General features: G+C 41.2%; 1 protein-coding gene across 7 annotated transcripts in view; it reads right to left on the reverse strand.

Moving 5' to 3' along the window:
* PTPRT (protein tyrosine phosphatase receptor type T) overlaps positions 1-14365 on the reverse strand; it is a 265207-nt gene that overhangs the window by 40569 nt on the left and 210273 nt on the right. For 6 of the 7 annotated variants that reach the window (XM_075277527.1, XM_075277525.1, XM_075277524.1 and 3 more), the window contains 4 exons: positions 11758-11900; positions 8269-8346; positions 7912-7947; positions 5040-5227 (listed from right to left, as the gene is read on the reverse strand). In XM_075277527.1, coding sequence (XP_075133628.1) covers positions 5040-5227; positions 7912-7947; positions 8269-8346; positions 11758-11900 — 445 coding nt within the window. The remainder of the gene's footprint in view (positions 1-5039; positions 5228-7911; positions 7948-8268; positions 8347-11757; positions 11901-14365) is intronic. The other variant, XM_075277526.1, reaches the window with a different exon arrangement.

The following is a 14365-nucleotide window of genomic DNA, read 5'->3' on the forward strand; positions in this document are numbered from 1 at the left end:
TAACTCGACTGAAGAACGGTGGTGAGAGGCAGCACAACAGAAGTGGAATTGGGAATTGAAATTGGAGACGTAGGAATGAATGCAGAAATAGAGATGTAATAAAGAGAAAAATCACAAACAATGGGGGTGAAGAGACTGAAGCCGAGATTACACAATGAATCTCCAAGCTTCCCCGCTATGCCATTAATACAATAGGCCTATTTCCATTGCTCTATAATATATACCGTAGATGGTCTCGGTTGGTCACAATTGATGCTATAGGGTAGCGAGGAGATGACAACTTGATAGAAAACTCGTACTGTAGGTGCTAAATGTGGCTAGCATTAGATGCGGTGACCTGTATACATCTTTAAGACTGGAATTTCATACATTTTAATGACATTTTTACAATTTGTCACTTTCCGACGACCCCTCGATTTAATCACCCCTTGTGCGATCTGTGTACTCCACTCTGCAGATATCTACAGGGCAGAGGTGTTCAGTACGAAGATAATAAAGAGAATTTTTGAGTGCTGCGAGACTATGGATACGCTGTAATCATATGGGGATCGATGGAAGACAGTGCTCTTCAGTGCTGTGCGAATGGCTCCACTAATGTATGAAGGGGGCACATCTAGAGGGACATAGCTATTATACGTGTAAAGGACTCATTATAAGAGTAATTTCATGTGCAATTATCATGGCAATGGCTATTTCCTCATAAGTTATGGAGAAATCTGTCAAATGTTCCATAGTGGCCCCATATACAGAATTCTCCATTCTCATTAACGCTGTAAGCCTTGACATATATATTAGATACACATAGGCCCAATTTTGGAGGGGTTGGCCTATCCGCTAATGTATGGTGGTGTCTCAGCTCCTTGAGATTTGGGGTACTGAGATCTTTTAGGAGTCATCACAATGGAGAGTTGCTTTTCTGTACTTTCACAATTCTGTAACATGGAGGTAACTCTATGGTCGCCACTGAATTTAAAGGGTTTGTCTGGGATTGTTTCTGATGGATTATCATTAGGATGCAATATCAATACCTGATCAGTGGGGTGGCATGTCAAATGTAACCTCCAGTTTTTTTGGTGTGGCATTTATATAGGGTTTTAGAAAATCCTACAAAACTGATCTAAAAGTAACACGGTACAAAGTGGTCACCAGCAAATTCCTTCCATTGACCCTACAATACAAAAAGTGATTAGTTAGTCAGAATAAAAGGGTTTTCTGGGATTTTTTTGGACTGGCTGATTGTTAGACTAGGCGATCCATCTCCTTCTTATACGGAAAAATATTGAGGGCTACGGGTTTACATTCTGGTAAAGCCAGGGTTGTAAAATGACTGTCAGATTTGTAATCTGGAAGGAGTTTTTTCCCCTGACATGGGGCAATGGGTATCATCCTCATGGGGTTTTTTGCCTTCCTTATGGATCAACATCGTAGGGTTATAAATTGGACTTAATGGACCTATGTTTTCATCCATCCTCATCTACTATGTAACTATCAATACCTGATTTTGGGCCCCACATTCATCAGTTTGAGACTGCTACCAGGAGCAAGTAGTGTGGCTCAGTCACTATACAATGGTTCTGACCCCGCATAGTACTAGGCCCAAAATAATTTTTTATTTTTTTATCAATTCTTTATAAAAATTTTGAAATAATTTCTATCAAAGAATCCCAGAAAACACCTTTAATTAGAATTAACTTTTCACAAGCTGATTTTTTCTTATATTCTTGTATTGAGTCCAAGAGAACAATATGCTGGTGACCGCTTTGTACCATGTTTCTACTAGGTCAATCAGTTTTACAGGTTCTTCTAGAAGTTCCGAGAATCCTATGTACAATGGAGGCCACACCAAAAACTTGACTGAGGCTGAAGTCCCACGTAGTCTCACGCAGCAGCCAAAAAGCCCTGTTGGAAAAAACATGGCAGAAACGTATTGCAGCTTTTCCGGCGGCGCTTTTTACAGAAGGTCCGCAGACTTTGCTTCTGAAGGTATAATTGACAAGCTGCGATTTACAAAAAACGCAACAGTTTTTGAAATCGCAGAATGTCCGCTGCGCATATTTTTCTGCAATGTGTGGCTGGGATTAGCCAGAATCCCATCCACTTTGCATGTACTATAAAATGCAGTTTTTTTGCCGCGGCATTTGCGCCTTGGCAAAATCACATTGCGCTACATTAAGGTCAGTCATTGTGATATTTTGGTCACCACCTCAAACACTACTTACATAGTAGATGAGGTTGGATAAAAACATCAGTCCATCAAGTCCAACCTATAACCCTACAGTCCTTACTTGAACTGGGACTATATCCAAACATGTATGGTGCTGATGTAGGGTAGATATACTGTAATTGTACTACATCTGTATCATACACATTGTTATATGATCCCCTTGCGAACTGTGTTTATAGGTCTTGATAACCAAAATGGCATAGGAGCCTATCACTGCACCCAAGCACTATACCGTTCAATTGCATGTGACTTAGGTGTAGAGATCCCCATCCTATATATCTATTTTGTATGTAATTTTAATTTTTATCGCAAATTCATTCCCCAATTTCTCATTGGATTTAACCACTCACCACGCAATACCGTGACTGATACGGTTTAATCTTTTATAATCTATTTAGGCTAAAATAAAAACAAAATAAAAAATAAATTAAATGACAGAAATGCAAAATGGGATAGATTTAACATAGCACCGAGGGATTTAGCAAATGTATTTATAGCGCTTAACGTGGAGCTTGAAAAGGGCATTGATCTATTAAAAGGACAGCCAGAACTAAACAGGGCAGAGCTGGGGGATATAACATAGTTTTATCCTGTGCAGTCTTTTGTAGGTTAATCTGTAGACTAAACCTCTCTGCGACTGTTTTAATGGCTCCCTCCCTGGGGCAGATGCTAATCGCCCTCGATAGTCCTAATGGAGAAGAGATGGGCTCTTATTAAGCTGGATAGGGACAGTCTCTGCTTCCAGCTGTGTTACTAGTTTAATAATTACTGGGAAAATACAGTAAAATGCTTCTGGATATCGCAGAATAACTTCTGAGTTTAAGGTAAAATGGCAGAAAAGCCACGACATGAGCAAGCTATGGAAGAATGGTGAGCTATGAAAGAGAGAACAGAACTTAAAGGGAGCCCATCACCAGAAGCTAGCATGTTCAACAGATAGATAGGTTAGGGTCACCTGAATCAAATGGTGATTCCCCCTTATGAATCGCTGCCTCCATTGTCGAGAAATCTCTGCTTTAGTCCATATGCAAGGGAGCTCTTTGGAGCAACAAGGGCATTGCCGCTTATCTCTTGGGATCAATGGCAACTCCCCCATTGCTCCATAGGGCTCATTTGAATATTGACAAAAAACAATGGAGTTACTGATTCTCAAGTGGAAAAAATTGTTTGATCCTGATCTATCTGTATGCAGGGCTGGGTCAATAGGCCGAGTCTCTGTTTATGGCTGAGGCCCCACGTTGCAGAAAAGCAGCTTTTGTTGTTGCAGGTTTTGCTGCGGTTTTTTGAGCCAAGCCAATAATGGCTACAAAAGTAATGGGAATTATAAAGGAAGTTCTTAGGGTATGTTCACACAGTGGAATTCCTCTTCACTTTCTGTCACCAGTATTTTTGCTTGCAGGGCATCTGCATTTCATCGTGGTTTTACGCTGCTGATTAGGCAAACTCTGAGCTGCAGACTCCGTGGCCGAATCAGCCACGGGATCCGCAGCAAGATCAAGCAGGTCACAGCTGAGATCTCTGCTTCTCATTGTAAACAAAGGGAGGCAGATTCCGGGTGAAATCTGCCCTGGATTCGAGAGAAGAACCCGCCCCAAAATATCATTTGAATATAATCTTATACTTCTACCTTCTGCTCAATACACTCCTGACTTTATCTAATAAAAAAAAAAAAAAACTAACAAAAAATCTTCATTTTTACTATGTGGTGCCTCAACCAAAAGAGGTTTTCCAATAATGAACAGTTACAATGGTACACAGGATAGGTAAAAAATGAGAGACTCCAGCTCCTCCTTATTGCACCATCACGTGCACAGTGGTCGGTCATGTCCGAGACTGATGAACCTAGTCAAAAACAGTCATTGGAAATCTTTGGAATACGCACAAGAAGGATGATAAATCAATAAGGGTCTACATTTGGGACAACAAACAACAATATAGGGATTCCGTGACCCCGTTTGCCTCCAAGAGGGGTACAGATGAGGCAGCCAATCCTAGTCAAAGACTAAATGAGCACCGCAATGCGCCTATAGAGCCACCTCTCTATTCAGGTGAACATGGCTGTCTCGCAATGTGGAACAGATGTCCTAGAATCACTGTGCTCTCCGATGGAACGTTTTCCTTTAATGTAATTATACTTTACAGAAAACGTTAGCGGTGTTCAAAAACAAACTATTTGCACAAAAAAGATTTGCGGAGTTTAAGGTTATTTGGATTTATGTATATCTAATATTAGAACCTTCTCAAAGTTGTCTTCTATACTAAATTGAGATGCAGGTAAATACATGGAAATTATAAATTGCAAAAAAACTAATAACATCAATTTTTTTTTTTTGGCTTGTTTCCCATAAAGCAACAGATGCCTAAAAGAAGAATCGCATAGTAAATGTGGCGAACAAACAATGAGATGGCTGTCATTGAGTTCTACGAGGAACAATGACGAACCTTGAAACAAAAAAAACTTTTTAATAAAAATTGAGTGAAGGTAGAAATTACGGTAAGTAGATCAAGGGTTGGAACAAGATGCTTTGGAGCCCACAGCAGATGTATCCTATAAAGCAACAAGGACTTGGTAAAATCCTTGAGGATCGACAGAGGCATTTTGTAGGGGGGAGAGTATTTCTAAAAATCAAGTCATTCTCGGTATGTCATTGAGAGATATCACCAAGGTTGTTCGTGCTGAAATGTAACATTCAAAAAAGCTTCAATCCGTAGACAAATAATAGCTTCATTCCCGTGAACACACACATTGGAAGCTGGAATTGTTGGAAAATATGCATCAAAAATATTGCCTTCACCCAAACCCAAAAAAGCTCACCTCATATTCTTCTTTAAATCCGTACCCTTGGCCTCTCTTCATTTGAGTAATGTGCTGTAGAAGATCTGCCACACGGATGGCCGGCTGGAGTTGTCCACGGGGATACGCCATCTCCAATGGCTCACACGTCCGGTATGGATGGGTCTGTATGGTCAGTGTTGGTTGGTTTAGTTCTACGTGGCTGCTGTCTGTAAGAGAGGTAGGATTTGGGTGGATTTCAGACTGCATTGGAAATGTTGGTTGGCCTGAAGGAGCCACAATGTGTTCTTGATGCAACCGCTGTGCTGCTGTTACACGTTACAAGTACAACTTGTCAGATTGCTACATTCTTGTTTCGTATAATTCTTTTCTAAAGGACAAACCTGTCTATGATAAACCCCCAACTAAAAGAAATTATACCCTATGCGGTAACAAAGATTGACACATTTGGCAGCAAGCTGGCAAGCTACATTTTATAGAATGCTTTAACAACTCAACAGGTAAAACATGTACATTTAGGAATGACTGAACACTTTCCCAAAACTGTCTCCCATGTCAGGCGTGTAGTTAAAGGTCTACAGGCATGTGCGGTAGAGTACCAGCAACCTCTCTGCCTTGGCTAGGGTATTCACATTTAGAGCAAAGTCAAGAAACTTGGTCTCAGGAAAGCCTTAAAATCCTGAATACAGAACTAGGAGAGACAGTGAGAGTCATTATTGTGTGTGGGCGGAGTAATCAGGACTCTCACTGTTTCTCCTTGGAGTCCTGTCTGGATTTATTCTGCATTTTACTCAGAAATCCTAAACCTATGTTTCACCTATATATCACAGAGCTCAGCTTCTCTCCTCTATCATATAACCCTATATATCACAGAGCTCAGCTTCTCTCCTCTATCATATAACCCTATATATCACAGAGCTCAGCTTCTCTCCTCTATCATATAACCCTATATATCACAGAGCTCAGCTTCTCTCCTCTATCATATAACCCTATATATCACAGAGCTCAGCTTCTCTCCTCTATCATATAACCCTATATATCACAGAGCTCAGCTTCTCTCCTCTATCATATAACCCTATATATCACAGAGCTCAGCTTCTCTCCTCTATCATATAACCCTATATATCACAGAGCTCAGCTTCTCTCCTCTATCATATAACCCTATATATCACAGAGCTCAGCTTCTCTCCTCTATCATATAACCCTATATATCACGGAGCTCAGCTTCTCTCCTCTATCATATACTCCTATATATCACAGAGCTCAGCTTCTCTCCCTCTATCATATAACCCTATATATCACAGAGCTCAGCTTCTCTCCCTCTATCATATAACCCTATATATCACAGAGCTCAGCTTCTCTCCTCTATCATATAACCCTATATATCACAGAGCTCAGCTTCTCTCCTCTATCATATAACCCTATATATTACAGAGCTCAGCTTCTCTCCTCTATCATATAACCCTATATATCACAGAGCTCAGCTTCTCTCCCACTATCATATAACCCTATATATCACACAGCTCAGCTTCTCTCCTCTATCATATAACCCTATATATCACAGAGCTCAGCTTCTCTCCTCTATCATATAACCCTATATATTACAGAGCTCAGCTTCTCTCCTCTATCATATAACCCTATATATCACACAGCTCAGCTTCTCTCCTCTATCATATAGCCCTATATATCACAGAGCTCAGCTTCTCTCCTCTATCATATAACCCTATATATCACAGAGCTCAGCTTCTCTCCTCTATCATATAACCCTATATATCACAGAGCTCAGCTTCTCTCCTCTATCATATAACCCTATATATCACAAAGCTCAGCTTCTCTCCTCTATCATATAGCCCTATATATCACAGAGCTCAGCTTCTCTCCTCTATCACATAACTCTGTATATCACAGAGCTCAGCTTCTCTCCTCTATCATATAACCTATATATCACAGCGCTCAGCTTCTCTCCTCTATCATATAACCCTATATATCACAGAGCTCAGCTTCTCTCCTCTATCATATAATCCTATATATCACAGCGCTCAGCTTCTCTCCTCTATCATATAACCCTATATATCACAGAGCTCAGCTTCTCTCCTCTATCACATAACTCTGTATATCACAGAGCTCAGCTTCTCTCCTCTATCATATAACCTATATATCACAGCGCTCAGCTTCTCTCCTCTATCATATAACCCTATATATCACAGAGCTCAGCTTCTCTCCTCTATCATATAATCCTATATATCACAGCGCTCAGCTTCTCTCCTATATCATATAGCCCTATATATCACAGAGCTCAGCTTCTCTCCTATATCATATAGCCCTATATATCACAGAGCTCAGCTTCTCTCCTCTATCATATAGCCCTATATATCACAGAGCTCAGCTTCTCTCCCTCTATCATATAACCTTATATATCACAGAGCTCAGCTTCTCTCCTCTATCATATAACCCTATATATCACAGAGCTCAGCTTCTCTCCTCTATCATATAATCCTATATATCACAGAGCTCAGCTTCTCTCCCTCTATCATATAACCTTATATATCACAGAGCTCAGCTTCTCTCCTCTATCATATAACCCTATATATCACAGAGCTCAGCTTCTCTCCTCTATCATATAACCCTATATATCACAGAGCTCAGCTTCTCTTCTCTATCATATAACCCTATATATCACAGAGCTCAGCTTCTCTCCTCTATCATATAACCCTATATATCACAGAGCTCAGCTTCTCTCCTCTATCCTATAACCCTATATATCACAAAGCTCAGCTTCTCTCCTCTATCATGAATTGGTCATTGTACATAGTGTTCAGAATTACAGATATCAGAACCTAGAAGACTATAAAAGACTAATCCCAGTAACAAGCTGTCGGCTCGGTTTTGTTACCTAGAAGTGTTGAAGAGGGGACAGTGTCCGAAGAAACTGGCAGATGAAGAATCCCGAGGAAGCAGGAAGAATGTGGAAAAAAAAGGAGAGAAAACATAGAATCAGGACCATATTATCCAGATAGATTTTACCAAGGGGAACACGTAGTCATATATAACTACTGCACCTAAACTATCATCTCCTATTGTTATTGTCATTCTCGCCACATTCCTGCAAATCTCCTTTTTAAAGGTCAATCTCACTTATTTCTATTGTTGCTCATACACTTTAGCTTGGCAGTCGCACTTCTCGTAATGACAAACTCACTGCTTCCAATAGCATTCTCACAGGATAGGCTTGTCCATTGTAAAGCCCTACCTGAGTAGCAGGAATTGAGTAAGGATTTTCCCTGCAGGTTTTTGCTTTGTATAGAGAAGGAGCAGGGAGAGGAAGTGCCTGCAGGAAGACAGGTTACATATCAGTCTACCTATGGAACACCCAGCATAGTCTTTACAAGAGAGGTCCGCTACCCTAAAGCCTGCAGGGAGGACAGTATAAATCCCAAGATGTCTCCAAGATGTGCTATTACATCCATACCTGTATGAGGAACATGGCTTTGAGGGGCTACTTAAATAGTTCTATTGAAAACTGACTATATTGCATGTATGCTTGACCGATCGGGATGGGAAAAGATTGGATTCCGATCGGTGATCGAGTAAATTTCATGATTGCAATCGGAATTCTGATCCCTATCTTCTTCGGTGGGATCGAGGTCAAAGGTTATCTCAAGAATGGAGCAACCCTATTCATGTATATATCATTAATAGGGTTGAACGATCGGGATTGGAAAATATCGGATCCCGATCGGCGATTGAGCAAGTTTCACGATCACGATACGGACCGGGATCGGCTGGAAAACGATAGGAAATCAGATTTTAAAATCGATCCTGAAATCTCAAGATCGGCTCAACCCTATTTGCATGCTTAAAGGAGGCCATACACATTAGACTTAGAAGGGTTCTTCCATCTTAGTATTTAAAGAGGACCTTTCACCACCTCGAATAAGTCCAGCTCTTAACATCAATTAATAGCTGGTGCTCCATTGATTCTGGTACAGTTGGAACTTTTTCTCTAGCCCCCACTGTTCCTCGGTATGCAATGCTGTTACTTTTGATGTCTGATATACTATTTAGGCTCAGTACTGTCAAGAAGGCGGGGTCAGGCAGGAGCATACAAGGGGGGTGATTCTGAGCTCTGACATTGGCTGCCTCTGATTGGAGCTCTGAATCTGTCTGACACCGCCCTTCTGACATTACAGAGCCTAAATTGCACTCCAGGCATCAAACCTAACTGTGCTTATTGCTCAGGAATGGCGGGGGCTAGAGAGAAAATTCCAACTATGGTGGAAAATCAGTGGAGTAGAGCCTATTAATATATGCTAAGAAATAGACTTGGTTTAAATGGTGAAAGGTTCTCTTTAAAGGGGTTTTGACATCAAAGACTCATAGACGGCTCGGCATGAGCAGAGCTTGCCGTATACACCGGCACTTCCCATTCACTTCAATGGGACTGCTCGCAGTGAAAGAAGCAGCCCATTCATTTCTATGGGGAGCGTTCGCATGCCGGCTCCCATAGAAATGAATGGGAAGTGTTCGGCAGCCCTGCTGTAATGCCGGCGTGTAGGGCTGTGATACACGCTGGCGTTACGTAGTGTGAATGCAGCCTAAGTGTCAGATCTGTTAGGACCAGCTGCTGAGACCCAAGACCTTGCATCCTCCATGGCACTCCATTCACTTCTATGTGGCTGCCAGAGAGTGTGGTCCCATAGAAGTGAATGACTCACCCAACATGGAAGAGTATTCCTCAATCACTGGGAGTATATAGGAGGACTTTAAGGAATTCATTCTCTAGATCATGGGGACCCCAAGCATTCGGTCCACCAGCGATCTGACACTTCTAAGTGTCTATAATGGGAAATTCCATTACGGCTATAGCCATAGGAAATACCCGAAAGATGTAGGTTCCATTTCTATGACCCACATCTATCTTAAGACCTGGGCCCAGTCCAAAAGTAAATGGAGAGCAGCTGCACATGTCCGTGTCTTCCCATTCACTTGTATCATGTTAAGTTAGCTTAACCAATTGATATCAATGGGACTGCCCAACCATCTATTGTATATGAAACATGTTGTTAGCATTAATTCAGCATATGTTAGGGGATAAAAGGATCAGGCATGTTGATCCACTATCGCAAAACACAAGCTGTGAGACCTTTGGGGTTCCTGTACACAATCTCATGGGAATTTGGAAAACAATATTGTGGGTCCATTGATTTGAACCCATTTCTACACGGTCATAAGACACTATATTGGCTATGGTTCATGTTGAACCAACATTACAACCCATCACACAACACCTTCACTGTGTAGCCATAATCTGACTTTGCCATCAGATATCATTGTCTCTTTGTACTGCAAAGATTAAACTTTTAACCTTCCCTTTCATCCCATAGTAGTCAAAAGCTATGGAGACTTTTGGATCAATACTATTATTGAACTGCATACTTTATGTCTTATGAGACATTTTTGTAATTGTTTTTTTTATTAACACTATTGGACATGAATCTTCTACAGCTTGCCTGTATTACAATACATAGCAGTCTCCAGAGTGCCATTCTGTGTAACATCCATTGGATGAGCTTTTTGATGGCTTGGTGCTTAGGTCTTATCTTTGTTGTCCAGAACATATGTAAAGCTGATATCTTTTTTTTTTATTTTAGTTTATTGTATTTATTAATGCCTGGTTCACATCTGCATTTGGTAATCCGTTTGGGGAGTCCACATGGGGACTCACCCCGAACGGAATACCGAATACATTGAGAAGGGCTTATGAGAGCACACGGACCCCATAGACTATAATGGGGTGTGAGCGCTTTTCATGCGGTGTCCGTACAGAACATGCACACAGAAAAGTGCTTTGTGATCTACTTCTATTTCAACGCTCGGAAATCACATGGACCCCATCATAGTCTATGAGGTCCATTTACTTTCGCTGCTCACTGCTTGTCAATGCGTTCGGTATTCCATTCCGGGCGTCCCCATGCGGACTTCCCGAACGAATCAACAAATGCAGATGTGAACATAACAGACCTGGTCTGATTGATGTCACAAAAGAATGGCATTCTGCAGCTTGCAGCTTGTAATACATACAAACAGTAGGAGACAAATGGTCCAGCACTTTAAAAAAATATAAGAATTCAAGTCTATGTTCCATGCATTAAAAACCTTTTATCTCTAAGTAAAGGGGGGTGGTATTTCACCTTGGGCAGCTCTACGCAGCAGCGCCATTCTCTATTGAAGCGAAATTCTTCTCGTACAATAATGTTCCATGATATTAGTTGTTATGTGCTAAGTCTCATTCATTACTGGACTGTCTTAAGGACAAATATAATAAAATATGATGCTTACGTCTGGGGAACAATCATTTTCCAACTGGGAAGCTTTAAGAATAATCAGCTTTGGGAATAAACAAGGGCCGGTAGGGAGTTGGCTCTAATATGGTATTGAACTTTTTAGGAAATGCCTATTTAAAGGCTTAGGTTCCTAGCGGGATCTCAGCGCCGGTATTTAGATAAAGAATTTTTTTTCCATTAAAGGTTTAATAGTCGGTCTGTCAATTTCTAGAGGAAAGAGCATCTGAGGAAACCGCCACCGACTACGGAAAGACGATAATACTTTTCCCAGTGGGAATTAATAAGTCATTCCGATTGTGTAAATGCTCTCGCTTGTATAAGGGATCTCATATTTCATACATGGTAATTGTCCTAATGATACAGGATCTCCCTCCCCATAACTGTGATGTTCTTACTAAATCCATTGACGTCCTGACAGCTGGAGAACGTGTCTTCATTGCGGGTGGAGCTCAGTTTGCTGGAACTTTTATCGGAAGCCACCAGGCCCATTTCCCTCTGAGAGCCACTTTGGGTTTCTTTCTGTTTCTTGGCCAATTTCCTGGAGGTAAAAGAAAAAAAGAACAGTGTCTGACAAGCTCGAGGGGTGGGTGATAGAGATATGTTTTTTTAGATTGAGTCTCTTGGTAACGCAGGAGCTATTTATTGTAGCAAATGTTTTGGCACCCCTTGAGTGTCACATCGAGGGCCATGCAACATAGCTTTGTCTATTTAAACGAAGGCGTCATAATTGGTGGATCATTGGATAATCAGCTATGGATGTGATACGACTGGCTAACACGTGGAGTTCAGCTGCACATATCTCTAAGAGCTGGACAAGTAATATTATTGCTTTTCATGGTGTAATTGGGTGCTCGGGGATGCTTGGCAGACATTAGGTTACCCACAGTCGTAATGTTGTGACACTTGGGCTCCGCTTCCTTGTAGGCCTCGGTAATTAACACCTTACATTTCCTCTACAAGGAGAGATTTATCCGCAGATCACTAATGAGTTGGAGTCAGCTGGTATTAATAATGGGAAGTAAATTACCAGGATGATTTTCTTCTATTTAAGGAGATGGGCAGGGGATCGGATGTTTCCAGAACAATCACGCTGTCATATTCATTATAAGGGAAGCAGAGCTGATGCCTTCGGTTATTCAAAGGGTTATAAATACACACGTACACAGGTGAATGACACAGTGAGACAGACATGAATCAGTCATTTCTTCCAGGCTTAGCCCTCATGCACGAGGCTGAGGATGTTCGGTAGGATAGAGAGTCCCGTAGGACTGCTGATAACGTGCAGGGACTCCATGTGTCACCATATGAAGTGCTCTGTCAGATGCCGTATGTCAGAGATATTCTCTATGAGCAATGTTTCTTTGGCAGAATATCTCAATATCATAATTTTTCATACAGAATTCTGCATAAAATAGAATATCTGGAAGCCTATAGGGAGGCACAGCAAGGCCTGTTGTATATACGGTTTTAGGTTCCCCATCAGGACCATTGTGTTAAAAATAGATTTGTGTGGGCCCTTTGGTGACAGGACCCCAGTGAGCCCCTTTGTGGTGCAAATTATGCAGCAACCTGCTGGAATGGCCGTAGGTGCTTCATAACTTTCAACCTTTGCATTGCAAAGGGTGAAAACTATGGGTGAGAGGTGAAGCTATAATTGATGCCCCCAGATGTAATGGCTCCCTTATGGTGAAAGATAATATAATGGCCTCATAATATATCCATATATAGTATAATGGCCCTTTGTTATGCCAGACACATTATAATGTCCCCTTTATGCCCCATACAGTGTTATGACTCCCTTATGCATCCATAAAGTGTAAAGGCTCCCTTATGACGCAACATAATTTAATGGCCTTATAATATGTCCATACACAGTATAAAGATCCTTTTGTTATGCCAGGCACATTATAATGTCCCCTTTATGTCCCAATATAGTGTTATAACCCCCTTATGCATCCACAAAGTGTAATGGTTCACTTATGTCTCCATACATTATAATGGCTCCCTTTTTCCATCAAAATATATTAATGACCTCCTTACACCTGCATACACTATACTGATCTCCTTACACCAACACAGTGGGATGTCATCCTTACATCCGCGTATGCCCCAATAAAATGAAATAGGCCACTTATTTTCCCCATTGTCCTTTATACCCTCACGCAGCACAATGCCCCTTATACCCCCATATAATGGCCCCCTATGTCTGCCCCCGACCCCTCCTTTCACTCCTAGTACCTTGCGGGGTGTGAGCTGACAATGCATATTTCGTTCTCACTAATCCCTCTTAGCGTCTTGTACCCCCACCCCATCCTTGCTCCTTCCCATTTAACCCTGTCGGTGCCAGAACAGAGAAGTGGCGGGGGTTAGAGGAGTTAAGAGTGGTAAGTGAGAATGAAATCTGCACTTACTATACGGCTTTAACAGTGCAATGAGCACAGCCATCTCTATTGATGGAAGAGCTCACTGCAGAAACTAAGTGGGCCCCCACAGGCGCTGCTGACATACTTTCCTTGAATCCCCCATAAAATTACAATTCTAGAGGATTTTTTCATGCAACTCTGTGTTACACTGTTCCTCTGCTATTATTCCTACAAATAAATTGGGTATTAGTAATTTGGGGTGGGGGTGGGGGGTGTCCCTGAATTATTGTCCAATCAGAGCGGACGGTTCCACTCTGTTCTGGGACACACTTGTTTGAGAAGAATAATGGGAGTCACACTTGTAAATTTGTTATTTAGTTTCCAGGAGAAATAACAAAGGAATGGCACAATATAGAGTTATAAGAAAAGATGACCCTGAATTGTGATATCATGGGGAAAGCAAGTATTTACTAAAACAGACATGTCAGGGGAGGTGACGGGTATCTCTAACTCCCAGTGTGAACACTAAGACTGTGTTCACATTGATTGTGTATATATGATTTCCCATCATATTTACATAATACAATTACGCTACATAATTACATAATCACACAAATACATTATAATTTCAAAAATGTCA

This window comes from Leptodactylus fuscus, chromosome 6 (genome assembly GCF_031893055.1).
Source record: "Leptodactylus fuscus isolate aLepFus1 chromosome 6, aLepFus1.hap2, whole genome shotgun sequence".
In the NCBI taxonomy this organism is placed as follows: domain Eukaryota; kingdom Metazoa; phylum Chordata; class Amphibia; order Anura; family Leptodactylidae; genus Leptodactylus; species Leptodactylus fuscus.